The 21995-nt window shown below is 31.7% G+C and overlaps 3 protein-coding genes and 1 long non-coding RNA gene across 4 annotated transcripts; 3 read left to right on the top strand and 1 right to left on the bottom strand.

The window, feature by feature from the left end:
- Positions 1 to 3144: 3144 nt before the first annotated feature.
- LOC114378176 (glucan endo-1,3-beta-glucosidase) lies at positions 3145 to 6164 on the top strand. The gene is made up of 2 exons (XM_028336723.1): positions 3145 to 3275; positions 5031 to 6164. The coding sequence occupies exons 1-2, from the start codon at positions 3230 to 3232 to the stop codon at positions 5963 to 5965; spliced, it is 981 nt and encodes a 326-aa protein (XP_028192524.1). The 5' UTR covers positions 3145 to 3229; the 3' UTR covers positions 5966 to 6164.
- A 724-nt stretch (positions 6165 to 6888) lies between these two features.
- On the bottom strand, positions 6889 to 9493 carry LOC114379472. Its single transcript, XR_003659502.1, has 4 exons — positions 9223 to 9493; positions 9060 to 9150; positions 7814 to 7866; positions 6889 to 7286 (listed from the first exon to the last, which is right to left on the bottom strand). It is a non-coding gene; the product is annotated as an uncharacterized LOC114379472 (long non-coding RNA).
- Positions 9494 to 14453: 4960 nt separating this feature from the next.
- On the top strand, positions 14454 to 17943 carry LOC114380226 (porphobilinogen deaminase, chloroplastic-like). The gene is made up of 5 exons (XM_028339224.1): positions 14454 to 14752; positions 15377 to 15782; positions 16778 to 16984; positions 17255 to 17432; positions 17537 to 17943. The coding sequence occupies exons 1-5, from the start codon at positions 14604 to 14606 to the stop codon at positions 17647 to 17649; spliced, it is 1053 nt and encodes a 350-aa protein (XP_028195025.1). The 5' UTR covers positions 14454 to 14603; the 3' UTR covers positions 17650 to 17943.
- On the top strand, positions 17666 to 20514 carry LOC114380247. The gene is made up of 3 exons (XM_028339254.1): positions 17666 to 17701; positions 19018 to 19881; positions 19963 to 20514. Exons 1-3 carry the CDS (start codon positions 17666 to 17668, stop codon positions 20512 to 20514), a joined length of 1452 nt encoding a protein of 483 aa, XP_028195055.1.
- Positions 20515 to 21995: the final 1481 nt, after the last annotated feature.

Raw genomic sequence — 21995 nt, 5'->3', positions numbered from 1 at the left:
GTATAAGTAAAGTTGGTCTTTGCGTTTGATCGAGCAAGGATGTGTGGCATTTCGGTCTGATTCAATCCAAAAAATGGAAGGTCGGTTTTGATGTATATGGATGGGGTTTTTGTTTACCTCGATGGATCTTGAAAATATTCGTTCTTACAACATGGGTAAATATGGGGTGTCTCCTCCTTTGATTATTAGTGGTTGCAAATTTAGGTCCAGGTGGTGGTGGGATGGTCCAGTGGTGGGTTTGGGGTTGATGGCGATGCGCAAATGATGTTATGATGGTGTAATGGATGTGGTTTGAAGAAGAAGATGAATAGGGAAAGGGTGGGGTTTTTTTAGTGGTTTAATACTATAACTAGGAAATAATTCAAGTTTCACGCTAAAAGTAATCTCATATTAGAATATATAAGTGAGAGACAACCCTCACCCATTGAGTTAGCTTTTAGAGTTGAGTTACGTCTCTCACACAATACACTCTAACATGGTATTCCGTTGTGACACACACCCATCATTTGTTGTTCACGCATCAAGTCAAAGAAATGTTTGACGTGAAGGGGTGTGTTAGAAATAATTGAGTTAACTTTTAAGGTTGAATTAGACCTCTCACATTATACACTCTAACAATAACTTATGAAAAAAAATAAAGATAATGATGCTTATTTTAAATTAATTATTTTAAAATTCAAAACTTAACAAAATACTAATATTTTTAATAAAAATTGAAAAAAAAAGATTAAAATGAAAATTTTAAAATTTAATGCACAATCAAATAACACTAAAACATAATTAATTCAACTTTTTATCAAACATCTAATATACAAGATTCCTAAAATATCTTTAATGGGATTTTTGAATTCAAAAACCTCTTTTCACCAAATCTACCACAAGCTCTAGAGATTTCCAACATGAAGAATGAGTTCATTCTCAAGAATTGTCTTCCTTTCAAAAAATATGTTTTTTAACATCTCTCTTCTTAACCAATTAATAAAATATACTTAAGGATGTATTGTGCAACCTATAAAAGTAACTCAAGAATTCAAAGTAAGATTTAGAGAAAAAAAAAAGAAAAAAAATTATTGGTAAAAATGTTCTCACAATTTTGAGTAACAACATAAGACCCATAAAAAATTGTCCAAGAATTAAAAATTGATTCTATCGGTAAAAATGTTCTCACAACTTTGAGATAGGAGAATATTTTGCTTTCAAAAAAAAAAACTGATTTGTGGCTATATATAGGAACGTTTCGGTCACGTTAGGCTGAATGGATAACATAACGGACTTTACATAAATAATTAAAATATCTAGTAATTTAAAATAACATGGCAATTTATGGCAATTTATCTAAAAGATTTACATAACGAACGTTTCTGTATATATAAAAGATTTAGCATCATTTATGGCAATTTATCTAGTAATTTAAAATAATTAAAATATCAAAAGAACGTTATAAATAATATGTAAAGTCTGATTATATTTTGTAATATTCAATTTACATAAATAATATCTCTCTGTATAAATGTTAACAAATCCCACTCATTTATTTGCTTCCTAAGGCCTTTACTCTCTCGCATTCACTTTCATAATTTGTTTTGAATATCGTCTGAGTGGTAAATTTCATTCTCCTAATATGTATTAGGTATATCATTTTGTAATTTTAAATTTTAATACCAAATTATTAATCAAATGATTTACCAATCAATAATGGAATATTAGAAACCAATTATATATATATATATATATAATATTATAAATTTAAATATGCTCCTAACATGTCTTTATCATTTTATACTTTTGATTTCAACTCAAAAGTTTAAATTATTTTTTTTTATCTATTTTAATTTATCATTTTTAACATTTACTTTTAACTTAAATTTAAATGTTTTTTAAAAATAAATTAACAAATGGCCAAGATTGTGCTGAAAGAAAGTCAGATTTCACCAAATATTATTTTAAACACCGTTAACGCTAAGGATCATGTCATCTTTATTTTGATTTAATTAACATATCATTATTTTGTTATTTTGTGTAATTAATCAATCTTATTTTGTTATATCAAATGTAGATTTACTATGAAGTTAGTATGTCATTTGCTGTGAGATGGAAAGATGAAAATTTTCATAAGGTTATTTGTAACCAAGATTTGGACAAATCAACCATTGTAGCATGGTGGACAACATTAAGAGATTTTTATCACCTGATCCATCAAGTGTCGTTAACTTATTATGGTAAAAGTGTATTCTTTCTCATCATATTTAAGATAAATAGCTTACCAAAACCATTCTCAAAATGACATTCATTATATCATCAAGTATCAAATTCTGTCATTTCTAAATTATATTTTACTTCGCACAAAGTTACCTTTAAAAATTAATTTAAATATAACTTTTGAAATAACTGTTATAAAATTGAATAATATTTCAATACATGACAATTCATAATTATTATCAATACATGACAATTCATAATCATTGCATAATAAGGTAAAACACTTCCACACTTATAACAAGGAAAAAAAAAGCTATGTAAAAAAAACCACTTCTAAACTTTCAATTCATTCTAATTAAATTCATATTCTTTCTGGTAATATGTGTTCGATCTACAAAAGAATTTTTTTTAATTGTTTAATAAAAAGTAGTTCGTCTGGTAAGGACTCTGAGTCTATAGGTACTATAGTTTCTACAAAATGGTTCTTTTTTTCTAGCCGCCATGAATTAGTTCATACTGTTTTTATAACAGAAATTAAAAATTGGTGATAATGGACTAGTGACGTGTGTACGTGCATTTGAATGTGAAGGAGCCAGCTGGGAGGAATTTCGTAAAATATTTAGAAGTCCCAAACAAGTGGGCAACAAACTTCTGAGTTCTGACCCTTCCAATTAATACGAATCTAGACATATACGAGTCATTTTAATTAGTTGAATTGCCCTTCCTGTAAGGCAAGCTGACTAGTATGCAGAAATGACCTTAATTATCAATTAAGGCCATCAATATAATTATGAATATTCACCAAAATTAGCGGTTGGATTTTGTTGGAATTCAACAGCAAATTTTGAACACTCAATAACTGATTGACTGGGCTAAAAGTCTTTGTTGTAGAAGCACTACCGTGCCATACCATGCATATTTTCGGGTTCTGTATGCTTATAAATAGAGGTTGGCTTAAGGGTAAAAGATATAGGAGTTGTGTTAAGATTTGGCATAATACATTGATTTGTTTCTTAAAAACAACACTGCAATGTCTGCCATATTTCTGCTTGTTGGAATGCTATCGTCCATTACAGGTCTATATTTCTCTCCCTTCCTAAGTAACGCAACTTTTTTTCCTCCCTTTTGCTCCTTAGTATGTTATACAACTAGCTACTTGAGCAGGCCTATAGATTGCAATAATCATATTAATTTGTTTAGTTATTTTTATTGGATATATTTACATTCTATCGAGATTATATCAAATATTCTGACAAATTATTACTTTATATAACACATTAATTATTTCAATTTTTTTTACAACCATATACGAGAGATAGTAAGATAAGAGAGGGAAGTCAGAATTAAGAGGGTCATGATAGAAACAGATAGAGAGAAAATAATAGCATAAAATATTATAAAAAAACTTATATATTATAAAGATAAATTTCTCATCAATAAAAAACTTTTATCAATTAGGTAAAATACAAGGAATATTTCAGCTTTAACATAAGGGGTATTCAAGGTTGGTTTAAGTTGGATTTAACTAAATCTTTTATTCAATTCGTTCAAAATTATATTGGTTGAGTTGAATTTATGTGATTTTGTTGTTAAATTTAAACTGAATCAATCTAGTCACAAATAAATTGACTTGGGTTGAGTAAGTCAGGTCTAAGCTTTTATAGTTATTTTAAGTGTCCTAAAGAATAATTTTTTTTTCTTACCAATTTTTACATATTCTATAGTTAATTATTGTATATTTAATTAAAAATAAATGCACATTCTAAAGATATTGAATTTTATCAACGTTGCATACTTGTACTAAACAATAAATTAATATTTGTAATTTAAAATATATGTATATATAAATAATAAATTAAAAAAAATGTCAGCACAACATATTGAGTTCACGAGTTCAAAAATAAAAATTATTACTCAATTTGGTATATGAACGAGTTTGGACGAATTGCATTAAATTTGACCTAAACATTCAAAATCTAAATCTATACTCGTAATTAAACACCGGCCCATACTTTTACATCTGTAGCTTACAACAATTTCTTTTTATAAATGATGATTTATATGATGTCATTTGAAGTTTTTTATTAAGGATTTCATGATGTCGTTTTAAGTATTTCATAATATATAGACTTGTTATGTGTGTGTCACCACACAAACATACATTTTTTTTAAAAAAAAACCTTAAGGACTTTGATGATGTGGTTTTAAGTATTCTTTAACATGTATGTATCCAAAAAAATATTTTCTTATAAACATGCAAACTTATTTTTTTTAGTGTAATTTAAAATCTTGTAATAGTGTGTGTGACCATATAAATCATAGATTGATGGTGAAAATTAAAAGTTAGTTAGAAGCTATATGACCATTTCAAAAAAACATGCACATTTTTTTTTACAGCATGCACAATTTTTTAATCACTCAAATACAATGATCTACCTTTATAATTTTCATTTTTTACAATAATTCTTATTCGATTTTCTCCACAGTCACGCACAGCTATAAGTTGCCAAAACTCTTGTGTCATCAATTAACTTTTTAATCATGTCTACAAAATTGGGTGTGTAATGAGAAAATATTTGATTATAATAGTCAAAATTAAATGTTATCATTTAACCATTTAAAAAATTGCATGTCTTAAAAAAGGTTGTATTGTAATCTTTGACCTCACAATACGATCAATATTAATTATCTATTTTACTTTCACGAGAGAAGCTCCCTCGATCTGTTAATATATGCGATACACATAACCTTATCATATATTTTATTCCTTGAAATATTAATGACTTTATCATCTCAGAATGACTTAACTATTACTTAAATATATTATGCAGTTGCACAATCCATAGGAGTTTGCTATGGAGTGATTGGTGATAATCTACCATCAAGGCAAGAAGTTGTGGACTTATATAAAACAAATGGCATTGGTAGAATGCGTATATACTACCCAGATGAAGAAGCACTCCAAGCCCTTAGAGGTTCAGGCATTGAGTTGATTATGGACGTGGCTAAGGAAACCCTTCAATCATTGACAGACTCCAATGCTGCTACAGATTGGGTCAATAAATATGTTACACCTTACTCGCAAGACGTCAATTTCAAGTACATCGCTGTTGGAAATGAAATTCATCCCAATACCAATGAGGCACAATATATTCTATCTGCCATGACCAACATTCAGAATGCAATTTCATCAGCAAATTTACAAATTAAGGTGTCAACAGCTATAGACTCTACTTTGATTACTAACTCTTACCCTCCCAATGATGGCGTTTTCACTAGCGATGCGGAGCCATACATAAAACCCATAATCAACTTCCTAGTGAGCAATGGGGCCCCACTTCTTGCCAACGTGTACCCTTACTTTGCTTATGCAAATGATCAAAGCATTCCTCTTGCCTATGCTCTTTTTACCCAACAAGGAAACAACGACGTTGGGTACCAAAACCTCTTTGATGCTATGTTGGATTCAATATATGCTGCTTTGGAGAAAGTGGGAGCGTCCAATTTGCAGATAGTGGTTTCTGAGAGTGGGTGGCCATCTGAAGGTGGAGCTGGAGCCTCAATTGATAATGCAGGCACTTACTATGCTAATTTGATTCGTCATGCCTCGAGTGGGAATGGAACTCCAAAGAGGCCTGGTGAGTCTATAGAGACTTACTTGTTCGCCATGTTTGACGAAAACCAGAAGCAAGGTGCTGATACTGAGCGTCATTTTGGTCTCTTCAATCCTGATAAATCACCTAAATACCAACTTAGTTTCAACTAATTGAAACTAACAGAAATATATATATATATATGCTCCTATATCTATTTACTTTGAATAAGTGTGTCAAGTATATATGCACATCTGTAAAACGCTTATTTATGCCCTAAATGACAAATATATAAGAAGTGTCATAATTTAGTTTGTGATATTTTTTTTTACTTACTTTGTTTAAATAAATACAAACCAAATTTCTGTTGGATGATTGTTATCATAAGGAGAAAAGAATAAGAATCACTGTTTAATATCATTAGTACAACAAAGCTTATCTTTTTAATGATTCTTTACTTATTATCGTTAAAATAGAAGTTTGTATCATCTTAAACTTAATTATTTTTTTAAGATGACAAACAACCAATAATAAATAATGTTTCCCTATAAAAATAATCCTATATATTATAATATCATAGTAAAATATGAATAATTATTCCTCAACATATAAAAAATATTTCTAACCATTCTTAAAGTTAGTCAAACACATTTTTATAATATATCCAGACATAATATTTTCATGTTTTATTTTCAAGAATAATATTTTTAGAACTAAAAAATTATTCATTAAACAAACACATTCTTAATAGTATTTATAATACAAATATTGGAGCAGTTGTGATTTTTAATAAATTTTTCTAATGTGTGCGTGACAATCAATCTCCATAAATCTATATTGGTAAACAATGTTCGTCTGATTATGTTTTCGTTTGAAGGGGGAACAGCCCCTCTTAGTCTCATTTCTTGAACCAGAAAATACAAGCAAGATGCAGAGAAATAATAAATCTATGTTGAAATGTCATATTAATTTTTATAAAAATATTTATTTATTTTATTATTTAAAATATTATTCTCTTATGAATAATTTATCCCGTACGTGCAGAACATAAGAATATGCACTACTAGTTAATCATTCATACACATTGCTCGTCAGATTATGTTTTCATGTCAAGGGGAATCATCCCTCTTAGTCTCATTTCTTGAAACAGAAAATACAAGCAAGATGGAGAAACAATAGTTAACTTTAATTTATATTCATATATTTGATTAAATATATCCGAAACTAATAATGTTTATAGCTAGGCTTAATAATTTGAGATTTACTACTTTGATTCCCTTAATTTCTCAGCTAGCATTGCATTGTATTCCTCTCTCAGGCTGTTATATTTATTGCTTAGGGTATTGAAACCTCCCATTTGCTCCTCCGTGACTTCTTTCTTTTTCTTTTCCAAGCGGTTCTTTGTCAATTCAATCTGTCTCTTGAGCTCTTGAATTTTTAAATTTTTCTCTTCATGCTCTCTCTGCAAGGCTTCCAACTCTGACTCTGTCGTTCCTAATAATTAAATTTCCAATTAACACAACACATTTGTCAACAGAGACACAGAACATTTTTTTTATTTATTTCACGGCACACGTGGACATACATACACACAACATGTCATGCTAAAATGATACCCTTATTACAAGACGATCTCCATTTAATATTACATTGAAAATGCACAATAAAATTTGTCTAATTTTTGTGCGATAAAATAAGAAGAGAAAAGAAAATACTACAAAATAAGATTATTAATGTGGTTATAGAAAAAAAATTATTAAAAAATATCATATGAATAAATGGTATTTGGCCAATCACAAATCTTGCTTTATATTTTTTATTTCATGGAAGAAAATATATCTTAAACAAATGCTATAGCCTATAGGTCAATGACAAAGCCATACAAAATGCCACCACAAGAAACCATAGAGTAAAAATATTGTACTGTACTAGATTATTTGTTAGTTTGAGTGCGTGTGTGTGAGTCAACATATATATAAAAAATAATCTTATAAATATAAAATTTCAAAAGAAATTAATACCTGTAGCTGTACTATTCGATATACCACCTTCCATTGCTTCCATGCTGCTGCTGCTGTTGTTCCACATATTAGAACATTGACTTCAATGTATATGTGTTGTCATTATTCTATATTGAATTAGGGTGGGGGTGGCTACCACCGACCAACAATATAGGAATGCACCCAACTCATATGTAAAAAAAAGTGATTTTATCGTTGAGCTTGTATTTAATATTATTATTCTTAAAACATTTTTTTATTTAATTTTATTTTTATTTTTAATGATTTTTCTATTCATGATATAAGTTTTAATGAAAAGTATTTTAAAATTAATCTTATTTTTTACTTAAAATTTAAAAATTAAATAATATCAATTAACTTTCTTAATTAACTTAAAATTAATTATTTTTTTGTTTATATAAGGTAGAAGAGACTATAAGTGTATCACTAAATATAATGTTGGGTTTAATTACTCATTTGTGTTTATAGTTTCTATCTTTTAGTCTTTTATAATTTTAAAGTGATTTTTTAAATTTTTTATAATTTATATTTTAATTTTTTTTTTTAAAAATTAAAAGAGAGTTAAAATCTAAAAAAAAAATTACTTCTAAACTATAAATTATAAGAATTAAAAAGTCCGTGAAACTAAAGAGAGGAACCGAATAATTTAACCTAAATGTTGTAACTTGAAACCCTTTAACTCTGCCTGCAAGTCATACATAGTCAAAGACTAATGTTTGTTGAACAAGCAAATATAAAAAGAAATGATGTGTCGCATGTACACTGAGACGCGTGTACCCTCGCTTGTACTTTTTTCAACTTTCTCTTTCACGTGGAGACGAACCCACCCAGAATGTTTTTTCAAGAGATCACAAGGACAGAACGAAGAACAATGGGAACAAAAATCACAGAAAAAGGAACAAGGATAAAACATGAGCTGCACCAGCGTGAGTTCTGTATTACTTTTTATTGATCCATCACTTACATGCATAAATGGTCTAATTCATTTCTTTTTATTTCTTTTCTTTCCAAAAAAAAGAGTTTTTTGAGATTTTGGACAACCATTTTCCTCTCTAAGATGAAGATAGATCCTCTCTAAGATGAAGATAGATACCAGAAATTAATCCCGGAAGAAAGAGATTTTAGTGAACGCAGTATTAACCATGAAATCGAATACAACAACATTAACTTTGGGAAATTATCTAACTATGAAAATGAATGAAGCAGTAAAATGAATCACGCCAAGAAGCAGATAAACTAGTTGTACCTTTATACTTTGGTTTCCAAGGAGTACTCTTCAGTAGTTCACACACACACACACACACACTAAATGAGTAGTATTTGTTTCTCTGTTGCACCTGCACCAAAATCTGCTTGTAAGTAACCCATGGTTTTTGCAACTATATATAAAACTACTATAAAGCACAAACCTTTAACTCCTTATCTTCAAGTGCTGACCCACCAACTTTTCACACTCTTTCATTTATTTCTATGAAACAAGGTTGCATTGCATAGCATTTTTTTATTTATAAAGGGGCTTTGAATGATAGGTGTGGTGGTGGAGGCACATGACTTGCAGGTATCTAGCCAGCAACGTCACCATTTTCTGGATGGCCATCATTTGGACCACCTTCCTTTCAAGGAAACTAAATCTGCAACATTAAGTAAAGTACAGGGGTTTGCTGAACCATTGATGCGAAACTTTTCTGTTTGCTTCCTAACCATGGGAATCGGATTATCTGGCTCTGTGGAGTGTGCTTACTTACAAAAAGCCAAATTTTCTAGTCACCCATCTTTGTCTACTTTGACTTTGCAAAAAATAGAGGCCTGACGCGCCCACATTGGGAGGTACAAAGGGAAAAAGAATCAATCCTTTTGTTTCGTTTGCACCGATCTTAGTGTAATGAGTAAAGTAAGTTCAATGGGGCATATTATTTCGGGTTTTGTTGGTATAATCAAATTGGTTGGTTTGACTGGTTGGTTTGTCAAATAATATAGCCTAACACAACATAACTTTGGGAAATTATAACCTCACCGTTCTAATAAGGCTCGAGGACAATTCTTTTCTTTGGTAAAAGAATATTCATTGCATGTAAAGAAGTGATGCTTGGAGAAGCAAAAACCAGTGTAATGCTTGTTACTTCAGCTTAACTTCGATGAGGGTAGTTGGGATTCAATTTTCAATATCAAACAAAATTAATTAGACTATCCCGTTTCCAACACGCCTCAGTTTTTACCCATGCTATCGGCGTTTCGTTTGTCTCCTTTAACTAAAAAGTAAAAACGGTCATCTAATTGATTTTTATTTTATAGCCTTTTTTATTCTTTATTTTATAGTCTATATATACACATACGAGTACTGGTATAAGATACTCCTAAATGGTTAAAAAATCAAGAAATACAAAAATATTAAAAATGTATTTTTTTTACTGGGTTAAAAAATGTATTGATAAAGTTAAACTCATAGTTTGCAATATTTTATTTTACTTTTTTAAACAGTTGCCCCTTCATAAGTTGATTATTTTTCAATTGACACATAATATGTTAAAGTTTACACAAAAAATGAAAGAGAAGGCCGAATTACCTTCCCATTTACGGTTGCAGAACCTTTGTGGTAAGGCTACAAGCCTACAAATCCTGGCCAAAACAAATTGAACGATGCAAAGAGCTAAAATAGTAATTTAAGTTCATAATATTAGGGTTCTATTGTCCACCAAACAAAACATTTCACTGAGTTGTAAATAAGTGACAGTGAAAGAGTGTGATGCCTCCCTGTAAAATTGTTCTCTTCTCTTGTAATATCAGCACCAAACCATCACCATGTGACCGCAGATTACCATTTCCCCACATGTGGACCTCGCACTAAGCAACACAAGACAATATATATAGTACTTCATTTAATTTGCTACACTTAAGTTTAATTTAATAACTGACTAACATTAAACTAGGACAAAATGGGTCCTGTCCCACAAGTATTCCTCAATCCTCACGGGCATAGCTCTATGCATGGAAGAGTACTCAGTGTCCAACATTCCACGTAGCAATACCATTTTTACAAAGAAAATAGTTTCAAATTACTTATGCATGTTGATGTTGCACAGTGACAGTCAAGCAAGCTGATGACTATGAGCCTGTTTATTTTACACCTGAAATCAATTCTTTCCATGGTAACTTGAAAAACATCTCACTTATATTAAATTATTCAAAACCAATTAAACTTGAGTTGATTTTAACTAGTGAAATTTTCAAGAAAAAGAAAAGAAAAAGGTACATGTTACCTTAAAAATATCCCCAATTCCCACTTCTATTTTTATTGCCTACAATTCAAAATCTAGAAATGCAGAACCTGAAACCCACACTTCAATTCAATTGTCACCACAACATACATTACTATGGCAGAGAAGTGCAGCCTACAAACTGCAACCAGTAATACCCTTGATATGAAAGAAAACTAATGAGAGGTTATGTCACTAGAAGTGATCTAAATTGTTCAGACATATCAAGTTGTTGAGAATAAAGCACTCTCACTGTCCTCTGCCAATGCCAGTTATCTCCAGCAGCTTTTGTTTGGGAAGCAAAAAGGCTATCATGAAGGGTCTGCTCCACAGACAAGAAAAGAACAAAATAACAATATAAAAAACTTGGAACACAACCATACCCACAAGGGAGAAAAGAAAAAAGAGTAATAACCACAAAAACCTGCATTACAGATGCAACAGACAAGAATAAGACCAGAAAGATACCTGATATGTTATTTCTGCCTCTGTACTCTCCTTATTCCCACTGCTAGTATCATGCATGCTAGCTGGATCAAGGTTGTCACTGTGCAACAAAATTAATATCAAAATAGTTGAAACGAGGTTGTCAATTGTCATTGTGCAAGAAAATGTATATCAACAAAGTGTTTATCCTGCTTTTCTGGAACTTATCATGGGGTTACAATCAATTCACCTGTAATATTAATTTCCTTTAAGGCTGTTGTTAATATGACTATGAATTTGTGGTGAGGGCAGAGAAGCTCTATAGGAGAGACTACATTGGTGATGGCGAATGTGATTATACTTAAGCCTAGAAGGTGCAAATTCATCAGCCTTCTTTCTTGAAGTTGAATAACTTGCTGTAACTCGTTCTGCTCCTCCAATTTTCTTCTCAACAAGATTCTCATGTGGATTATGGAACATTCTTGTTCCTGAAGAGAAAGGACTTAATAAAGCTAAAAACAAATAGAAATAATACCCTGCAAGTATCAGCATGGCAACTTTTGGGGATTTATAAGGAAATGCAAATGCATGGCAACTTTTTAGTATGATCCATCTCCAGCCCTAGTAGAATTAAAAATATCAACACGAGGAAAGAAATATGAACACAGAAAATTGATTATTACCAGATGGAAATCATAATCTTATGTTATATTTGTTCAATTTTTTATATTTTTAGTTTTTAATATTTTTTAGTAAGAACTATAATTAGAATCTTTAAATCACGATGAGACCCGTGGTATCCTACAAATTTGGATTCTTTAAACCGGGAATGAAACTAATATTTGGTTTGAGACTTAGGTAAACTTTATTATCCCTCTCTAAAATGTATTGTGAGGTTATTAGCTGCATTCATTGAGTTTGCAAGTCTTCAATACAGTATTTTCTTACATTTTTTTTTTTATTATTGGGCTCACAAGCCGATTCATTAGTGATTAGCCCTTAGTTAAATGAACTAGACGCAAGAATTTTTCACCCCAATAATACCAAAATTTTTTAAAAAATATCCAAATAATACAACCCAAAAATTATTTATATGAACGATACAAATCATTATTTAAAGTGAGATTTGATTCCTCACAGATTTCTCACCTTTGATTCCCCAAGAATTAATTTGTTATTTTTTATTTATTTAGCGTCGATCAAGCTGACACAAAATACAGAGAAATTATAAATTTTATTAGAATTGATTCAATTATTTTTAACTTTCACAATATTTTCTTACATTTTTTTATTATTGGGCTCACAAGCCGATTCATTAGTGATTAGCCCTTAGTTAAATGAACTAGACGCAAGAATTTTTCACCCCAATAATACCAAATTTTTTTAAAAAATATCCAAATAATACAACCCAAAAATTATTTATATAAACGATACAAATCATTATTTAAGGTGAGATTTGATTCCCCACAGATTTCTCACCTTTGATTCCCCAATAATTAATTTGTTAATTATTATTAATTTAGTGTCGATCAAGCTAACGCAAAATACAGGAAAATTACAAACTTTGTTAGAATTGATTCAATTATTTTTAACTTTCACATAGATGATGTTTGATATCAAACACAATAGAGTTTAGTGTTAGTTAAGTTGACACAAAATGCTTATATTAGATTATAAAAGAAAAATTAAAAAATGCTTTTTTTATTAAAAAAATAAATACTTTTTTCATTCACATGTACTTTGTTAATCTTTATTTTAATTTTTTAAGATTATAAAATATAAGTACAAAAATGAAGAGTATTTTATAATTATAAAATTTACAATAAAATACAATTATATAATAAAAGGTTAAATAATAATTGAAATAGTTACAATAATATTTGTAATTTTCTTGTATTTTACATTAGCTAATGCTAAATTAAAAAAATTGTAAAATGATATAAATAAAACAAAGGTGAGAAATTGATTTAGGAAAAACTGATTTCTTATCTTAAATAGTGATTTGTATTATTTATATAAATAATGTTTAGGTTATATTATTTAAATAATTTTGTAATTTTTTTTATTATTGAGGTGAAAAATTGCTAGACGCAAATCAAATAAAGACGTGGTCCGTTTAATAGGCGGGCTATTCTATCTAGTCTATTTAAATACAAACCAAAAAGTTAAATAGACCATACTATATTCGCCTATATTTTTTACATTTTTCTCATCTTCCATACCATTTCCTTTTGTCAACAGTTTTTTCCCCATTCTTTAATGATTTTTCCTGTCAAAGAGATGCCAAAATGAAATATATGTTTTGGGAAGAACATGTATTTTATATTGAAAAATACTTTTTTTTTCTCAAATATGTTTATCATATTTTTAATATATTTCTTTTTAAGTTTATTACTTAATTTTTTTTATTTTACTATCTAACATTTTTAAAATTTTATTTTTAATATATGTAATTAGTCTAAATCTGTTAAATAATCACATTAGACCCAGTTAGCTTATCACATCATCATTTAACTAATGACTTGATAGTATGTTAATTTAACATGTCATTACTTAATAGATAAGATTAATGATAAATATAAAAAAATTTAAAATGTTAAATAGTAAAATAAAAAACTATTTTTTAGATAATAAATTAAAAAAAATGTATATATTACAAGTATGAACAACATATTTAATCTTATTTTTTTTTATTTTTTTACTTCAGGATCTTACATTGACAATGTCCAATATTTTACACCTATTCAATTTTTTTTATTATATTTAAAATAGTTATTTTAAGCTAAAATTCTTAAAAATAATGACGTAATAATAATAAGCTTAAAAAGTTAAAACCCTAAAATTTGGAGCCAGTGACAACTTAGTAGTCCACAGCCACGGAGGAAGTCAAAAACCCAAGTGGATGATGGGTGACGACAAGAACTAAATGTAATCGTTGGGGTGATAGAATAAAATACAATACTTAGAAAAATAATGGGGCAATCCATTTTATCCCTTTAGACGAATATAATTAAACTAGTTTGGGTAGGGTAGGACCATATCCTATCGTTTTATCTTTGGGAGATCAAATCATATCTATCTATCAGCGGCAAGGCAATTCAAGTTGTGAAATGGAGACCCTCTGCTCTGCATTGGTGTTCCCATCTTTCAGAATCAGAACTTCAGCTTTCTCCAAATGTGGCATCAGGGCTTCCATTGCCGTTGAGCAACAAACTTCCCAGACTAAGGTTGCTCTCCTCAGAATTGGTACCAGAGGAAGGTACCCTCCCCTTCAAAATAACACCTTTAGCTTCTTATGAGCGTTTCTTTTAAAGAACAAGTCTGTGAAAATATTGAGTCCTGAATCTGTTCAAAACTTTGCCCTCATTTTCAAATTTAGTTTTCAATGCTAGTTTTATGACAGAAATGAAGACAATTCCTGTGCTTGTATGTGGATTTGTGATTGTCGAAACAGAATGGACTTTACTTTATGCAACAGTTATGCTTCATGAAGATTGTCACATGATCCTCGATTAAACGATGCTGCTTGCTTGTTTTTGTTTGATGTACGAAAAACAAAAATTTCAGAAAGAGGATAAATGAAATAATGGGTGAAACTGTGAAAGTGAAATGCTTGTAAATTGTACCCATCTTGGTAGATTTAAGTTGACTTCATAGTTCATACCCTATTAAACTCTAGGGATTGGAGTAAATTTAAATCATTTGAAAGAAAAGCAATCTTATCTTTGTTTCCTTCTGTAATGAAAATTTTATATTAATTTTTTACCCGATTGATTGTTATTAGCTGCGTGATTCTGCTTGCTTCCATGTTTGGTTTGACAAATGGTCTTGGATTCCCCATGTTTATTTGGGTTTATTTATAATTTTGTTATATTTAGAGCAGTCCACTAGCTCTGGCTCAGGCATATGAGACCAGAGACAAGCTCATGGCATCACATGCAGAGCTAGCAGAAGAAGGGGCTATTCAGATTGTAATAATAAAAACAACTGGTGACAAAATACTATCACAGCCACTTGCAGACATTGGTGGGAAGGGCCTATTCACAAAAGAAATAGACGAGGCACTCATAAACGGTGACATTGACATCGCTGTCCACTCAATGAAAGATGTTCCTACGTACTTACCTGATAAAACAATTCTACCATGCAACCTTCCACGTGAGGATGTAAGAGATGCATTTATATCCTTGAGTGCAGCTTCACTGGCTGATCTACCCTCTGGAAGTATTGTTGGTACTGCTTCACTCAGACGAAAGTCACAGATACTGCACAGATACCCATCTCTAAATGTAAGCTTGTATTATCATGATTTTTCCACTATATAAATGTTTCCATTAATATTAAACTCATTTCTCTGTTCTTGACATTATCTTTTTTCATCGTCTTTTATCTTTCTAATTATTATACTAAAAGCCTAAAGCACAATTATGATTTCCATTTCCTTTTACAAGAGAGAGAATGGGCACTAATATCATCAATTCATTATCACTGCTGTTTTCTTGTGAGATGATTTTTAGCTGTGGACCATCTGTTTTGGTGACTTTAGTACTTAATAATTTATATAGTTAAGGTCATCTATGGGAGGCATTCAAATTTTTATTGGGGGAGGAGGGTGGTTAATTTTGTTTATAACCAATTGTAATTTAGATAAATTGCCGTGGATCTGGGATTCTGTATGTTATTCATGCTTAAAAATCAGCCCCTAGATTGGATGGTTTCTCTGTCAAACCAAGGATACAATGGTAGTTTGTGGACAGAACGGAACGGCATGGTTCTGTCCTGTTCTGCCTTTTTTTGGTTCCACTCCTTAAGATGTCATGCCTTTTTAACTTAATATCCCATTTTGTTCTATTTTAAGATACATCAAACATAGAATAAAACTCATGTTATGCTCCATCCTATTCTAACATGTCTACCAAATGCTATCAATAGATTTCTGAGGACATGAAATGGGGACTGGTATTGCTTCATACCATTGTTATTTTATTATAGGTGGTATCAAATATGGTAATAGGGCTTAATACAATCAGGGCAATGAGTGTAAACTGTAAAGTGATAGACAGTGTCTTGATTGAGAGTCTTTTACTAGGATAATGGGCATTACCTGTGTCTTCTTATAAAAGTCTAGCCTTCTTATATGATTTCTATCTGTATGATTGTGTTTCTTTAACATTTCCTTTTTTGTGTCTTGTTTCATTTAACTGTTCTCTAGTTCTTCATTAGTGGCAATTTAGTTTTCTGGACCACTGAATGATTCTTATCTAACCTATAATTTTAATCTCAGGTGGAGGAAAATTTCCGTGGCAATGTCCAAACAAGGCTGAGAAAACTCAGTGAGGGCATTGTCCAAGCTACCCTATTGGCATTAGCTGGACTCAAACGTTTAAATATGACGGAAAATGTGACTTCGATCCTATCAATTGATGACATGCTTCCAGCTGTTGCCCAAGGTGCAATTGGAATAGCCTGTAGAAGTAATGATGATAAAATGGTGAGTATTTAATTAACTATAATGCATTATTTGCATCATCTTGCCACTTGGGCCTGTTACAGAGATGTTTCCTTAGATGATAATTAGTTAATGATGGATTACATTTTGTAATCCATAGTATAAGAGACTTTATCAATATAAGAGACTTTATAGTGAGGACTGAGGAACTATTCTATCTTAAATATTTCAAGGAGAAAACAATTCCGAGCTTGATACAATTGCATAATTATTAGTTTAGTTTCTCTTTATGTGGTTGGCTGATTTATGCAGGCGGAATACCTTGCTTCACTGAATCATGAAGAAACAAGACTAGCAGTTTCCTGTGAAAGAGCCTTCCTTGAAAAGTTGGAAGGGTCTTGCCGCACTCCTATTGCAGGCTATGCTAGCAGAAATGAGGATGGCAATTGCTTGTTTAGAGGATTAGTTGCATCCCCTGATGGAATCCGTGGTATGAACTTCTTTTCAATTTTGACTATTGAGACTTGTATTAGTTTCTAAAGCTTCGAAAGTTATTATTATTCTTTAAGCATGTCTGTAACATGGTTTGTGCAGTGCTTGAAACTTCCAGAATTGGCCCATATGCTTTCGAAGATATGATAAAGATGGGTAAGGATGCTGGAGAGGAGCTTCTTTCTCGAGCCGGACCTGGCTTTTTCAGTCGTTAACAATCCACCACATTAAATGGCCAACACAATACTTGATCAGGGAGGTTGCACGGTCAGCTCTTTCAGTTGACTGCATCCCAAGTATGTCTATTCTTCAACCATGTTGTAAAGACTAAAATATTCAGCTGAGTTGGAAAAATAAGCCACTCATCATGGTCCAATTGTTGTATCTTAAGGTGATTAGAAAGCCAAATTTTTGTAGTGTTGTGTGTATTATTCATAGTGTAACGTGGGCGTTTGGTTGAATGATATTTTTTATAGTAGCTTTCATGTCTGCTACAAGTTTTCAAAAAAGTATTTATATCTAAAAATAATTTCCAGCTTTTTTAGGTGACTTTGGCCATCGCTGTTAAAATCTAGCTAGCTACCTTCTACCTCAGGTGGCGTCAACAAGGACTAAAGAATTTGATCACTGTCGCTAATCAGTAATAATTAATATGTTCACCACTGTCATTGTTGACATTTGCAGTTATTGTTGAGGATAACACAATTATTCTTAATGAGACTTAATACGTCAATATGAATTCAATTAATAAAACTATTAACTTAATGAGACTCTTAACTTTAATATGCAAAACTGCTATGTTGTTTGTAAATTGATAAAAAAAAATATGTAATAGATTTAGAAAGTTTAATGTAAACATAATGAATTATGTAAAAGTAAGTAATTTTTGTTAACAGAGACTACCTGTAGTGTTTTTTTTTTAAAAAAGTATTACAATTTTTGTATTTGCTATTTAACATTACTTTGCATTAATAGTAATTTACATTTTACCATGTAAGTTTTTTTTTAGTCAAATTGGATTGATTTTCAAGAGAAAAAATATATTATGATTTAATCACTTCAATTTTTTATCATTCAATTAATTTGATTTAAAATTTAAATATTTAGTCCAATCTAATAATCTAATATGAAGTAGTTTGAATTGGTTTTAGTCTTATTTTTATTTTGGATAAATATCCAAATTCATCCTTGAATTTGTTAAGGGGTAACAATTTGATATCTCAAAGATAAAAATTAAAATTTTTATCTTTAAATGTGTAAACAGGATGACAATTTTATTTAACCGTTAAGTTTCAACCATTGACTCTAATTCCATATGGCACCTTTCTACATTTAAATTTTAATTTTACATCTTCGATGAATCTTATCAAATTCAAGCAAGAATATGAATATTTGCCCTTTCATTTTTTTTTTTTTGAGTATTACTAAATACTAGCAGCATTTTAATCAATACTGTATTCTATCTTGACGTAATCCCTCAATCTGTAGCAATCACGCGCGACTACTACACAGCATTCAGTTTCTTCTTCGTTTTTTTTTTTTTTTCTCTCAAAATTGCGATTGCGTGGTTGTGGAATCTGCAGAACCTATGGCCATTCAGAGTGGACGAGCTAAGAGATTCGAAGCAATTGGTGAAGAAACTGAGCATCCCCCAAGACACGAAGCAATTCGTATTCGCGCTGCGTGATCCCCATACCCAATCAATCATTTACATTCTCTCCTCTCTCAATTTATCGGAGCGATCAGCCTCCGATGCCACGTGTCTCATCAAGGAGATCAAACCCGACGCCGTTTTGGTGCAAGCCGCCGTTTCCCCCTTCTCCGAGCTTCAGTCCGAAGAGGACTCCGTTCCGGTACCAACCTCTTCTTTCGGGGTAATCAAACGTTGTTTTCTTGATAAAATTGGTAGGGACATGTACGAGAGTGTTGCATGTAACTTTGTGTTGAGGGAGATTTTCGGGACCAGTTTTCATGGTCCCTTGTTGGCTGCTAAGAGGGCTGCTGAGGATGTTGGATCTTCGTTTCTTGTTATAGAGTCTCCTTCTTCTTGGGGTAATAGTAATAATAGTGATAGTGATAGCAACTCCTATAGGGGGAGTCATTTTCGGAGTCTTATTAATAGTTTGGTTCCTAAGCAGCATGCTGCTTCTTGGGCTCCTTCGGCTTTGAAGAGGTTTTCTCTTGATAAGGAACTTAGGATGATGTTGGCCAAGGCTTTATCTGGTTCTTTGGATCCACTTTTGCTTAGTAGTGGTGCTAATGCTGGTTCTGTTTTGGAGAAGGGTAATGAGGAAATTCAGCCATCGAATAGTTATGAGACCCCTGGTTTTGCCAGGTCTATTTATGCTTTGCTTGAGGATTTGTATAGTATATTTGGTGATCTTCCGTCGCTTGGGAAGGCACTGGCACATGTGCAGAAGATGCTGTTGGATGTGAATAGAGGGGAGGTTTTTGATAAAAGAACTGTTTCTGAGGTCTATACTTTCTGAATTGCTGTTGAGGGGCTTAGAATTGCTCCTAATAATAAGGGGTTGAGGCCGAGTAATAGGAAAGGTGCTGCAAAGTCAGATAACATTGAGTTCTCGGAGATTCCGGCTGATGACAAGTTGCACACTCTCTTTGCGCAGGCCATTCGGAGTCAGACTGATAAGTTTAAGACCATTGTGGCGGTGGTAGATGCTATTGCCTTGGCTGGTCTTAGGAAGCACTGGGATACTCCTCTTCCTGTTGAAGTCAAAGAGTTGGTTGGAGAGCTGATCACAAATTCTGAGGTCAAAGGGGTTATGATGAATCATAGTGAGAAGAAGTGGTTATTAACAGATAAACCTATGGTGGCAGTAGGGGCTGGAGCGACAGCAGTTTTTGGAGCTTCATCACTGACCAAAGTAGTCCCTGCATCAACACTGGTGAAGGTTATCACTTTCAAAATTCCAACTTCACTCAAAATCAGTCTCAGCCAGATGCAGAAAGTGCTGGCTTTTGCCTTTGGCCATTATAAAGTTGTGGCTCCAGGGATTGCGACTTCAGGAGCCAAAACATCTGGCATCATGGAGGCAGCAGTATCTGCTGAAAAGATTTGAGCTGTTGCTCACGGTGTTATAGCCTCAGCTGAAAAAACCAGTATTTCAGTCATGAGAACAGCTTTCTATGAAATAATGAGGAAGCGAAAGGTGCAACCTGTTGGGTTCTTGCCTTGGGCTACATTTGCAGGCAGTATTGGAACTTGTACAAGCTTGCTTTTGTATGGTGATGGGATTGAGTGTGCTGTTGAGTCTCTCCCTGCAGCCCCCTCCATTGCTAGTTTAGGTCGTGGGATTCAGCATCTGCATGAGGCATCTCAGGCAGTGAGGCAAACAGAAGGAAGTAGAATCCAAGCATCAATAGAATCTCTAATAAAAAGAATATAGAAGGCAAGGGATTGATAGAGGGATAATAGAATTTTTTTTGCTGTACAGTTATGATTTTCTTCATAAAGTGATGAAAAACTGATTGGTAAGAGTTCAAGAAATTCTTCTGTATATATTTTTCTCTTATAGAAACATTCATATTTTATGCTCTGCTTACATGGTGAAGCTTATAATCATGTATTCCAATTAGAGTAGACATGAATGACTAAATGCTACCAATGGATTTCTGAAGACATGAAATGTAGTCTTAAATAACATGTATAATGATGTCAGACAAAATTCTAATAGATCCTGCTCAAACATACAATGACCCCTCCCCCCTTTTCCAGTCGTGTCTCCCTTTTCCATGACGAGAATTTATAGTGAGGACCGAGGAACTATTCTATTTTAAGTATTTCAAGGAGAAAAGGATTTCGTATTTGATGCAATTGCATACTTTAGTTTTCTGTATGTGGTTGGCTGATTCTTGCAGGCAGAATACATTGCCGCACTCCAATTGCAGGCTATGCTAGCAGAAACGAGGATGGTAATTGCATGTTTAGATGCTTAGTTGCTTCCCCTGATGGAACCCGTGGTATGAACTTCTTTATATGATTATTTGAGACTTCTAGTTTAGTTTCTAAAGCTTCAAAAGTTTCTATTCTTTAACTCCGTTGTGCAGTGCCTGAAACTTCCAGAATTGATCCATATTATGCTGTTGAAGATATGATGAAGATGGGTAAAGATGTTGGGTGGGGTTTCTTTCTCGAGCTGGACCTGGCTTTTTCAGTAGTTAACAATTAAAATTAACTGAAATTGAGATTAAATTTTATAATTTTTTATAGACTATAGTTATCTTTAATATTTGTATTCATGACTATATTTATCATATTTGTATCTACGTATCTATATAACATGAATAAATTAAATTAATAGATTCTTAAGGAAATTTCCTTGATTGATATCCCTGATATATCAGCGGGCAAGGAGTGGGTGTGTACTGTGAACAGTGCTACTATAGGACTGTTTATATAAACATGCGAGTCCGAAAACTTTAGAAAAAAACATGGGTTAAAATCATGATTTCCTTCAATTATATCAAAAGTATATCCTTATCTGTTCACCGTAAAGATAAATTTACTTTAGAAAAGTGAGGTATCTAACGTGTACAAATG

Source organism: Glycine soja, chromosome 12 (genome assembly GCF_004193775.1).
Source record: "Glycine soja cultivar W05 chromosome 12, ASM419377v2, whole genome shotgun sequence".
Lineage (NCBI taxonomy): Eukaryota > Viridiplantae > Streptophyta > Magnoliopsida > Fabales > Fabaceae > Glycine > Glycine soja.
Note: the sequence above shows the minus strand (reverse complement) of the source record. Positions and strands in the feature narration are given on the sequence as shown.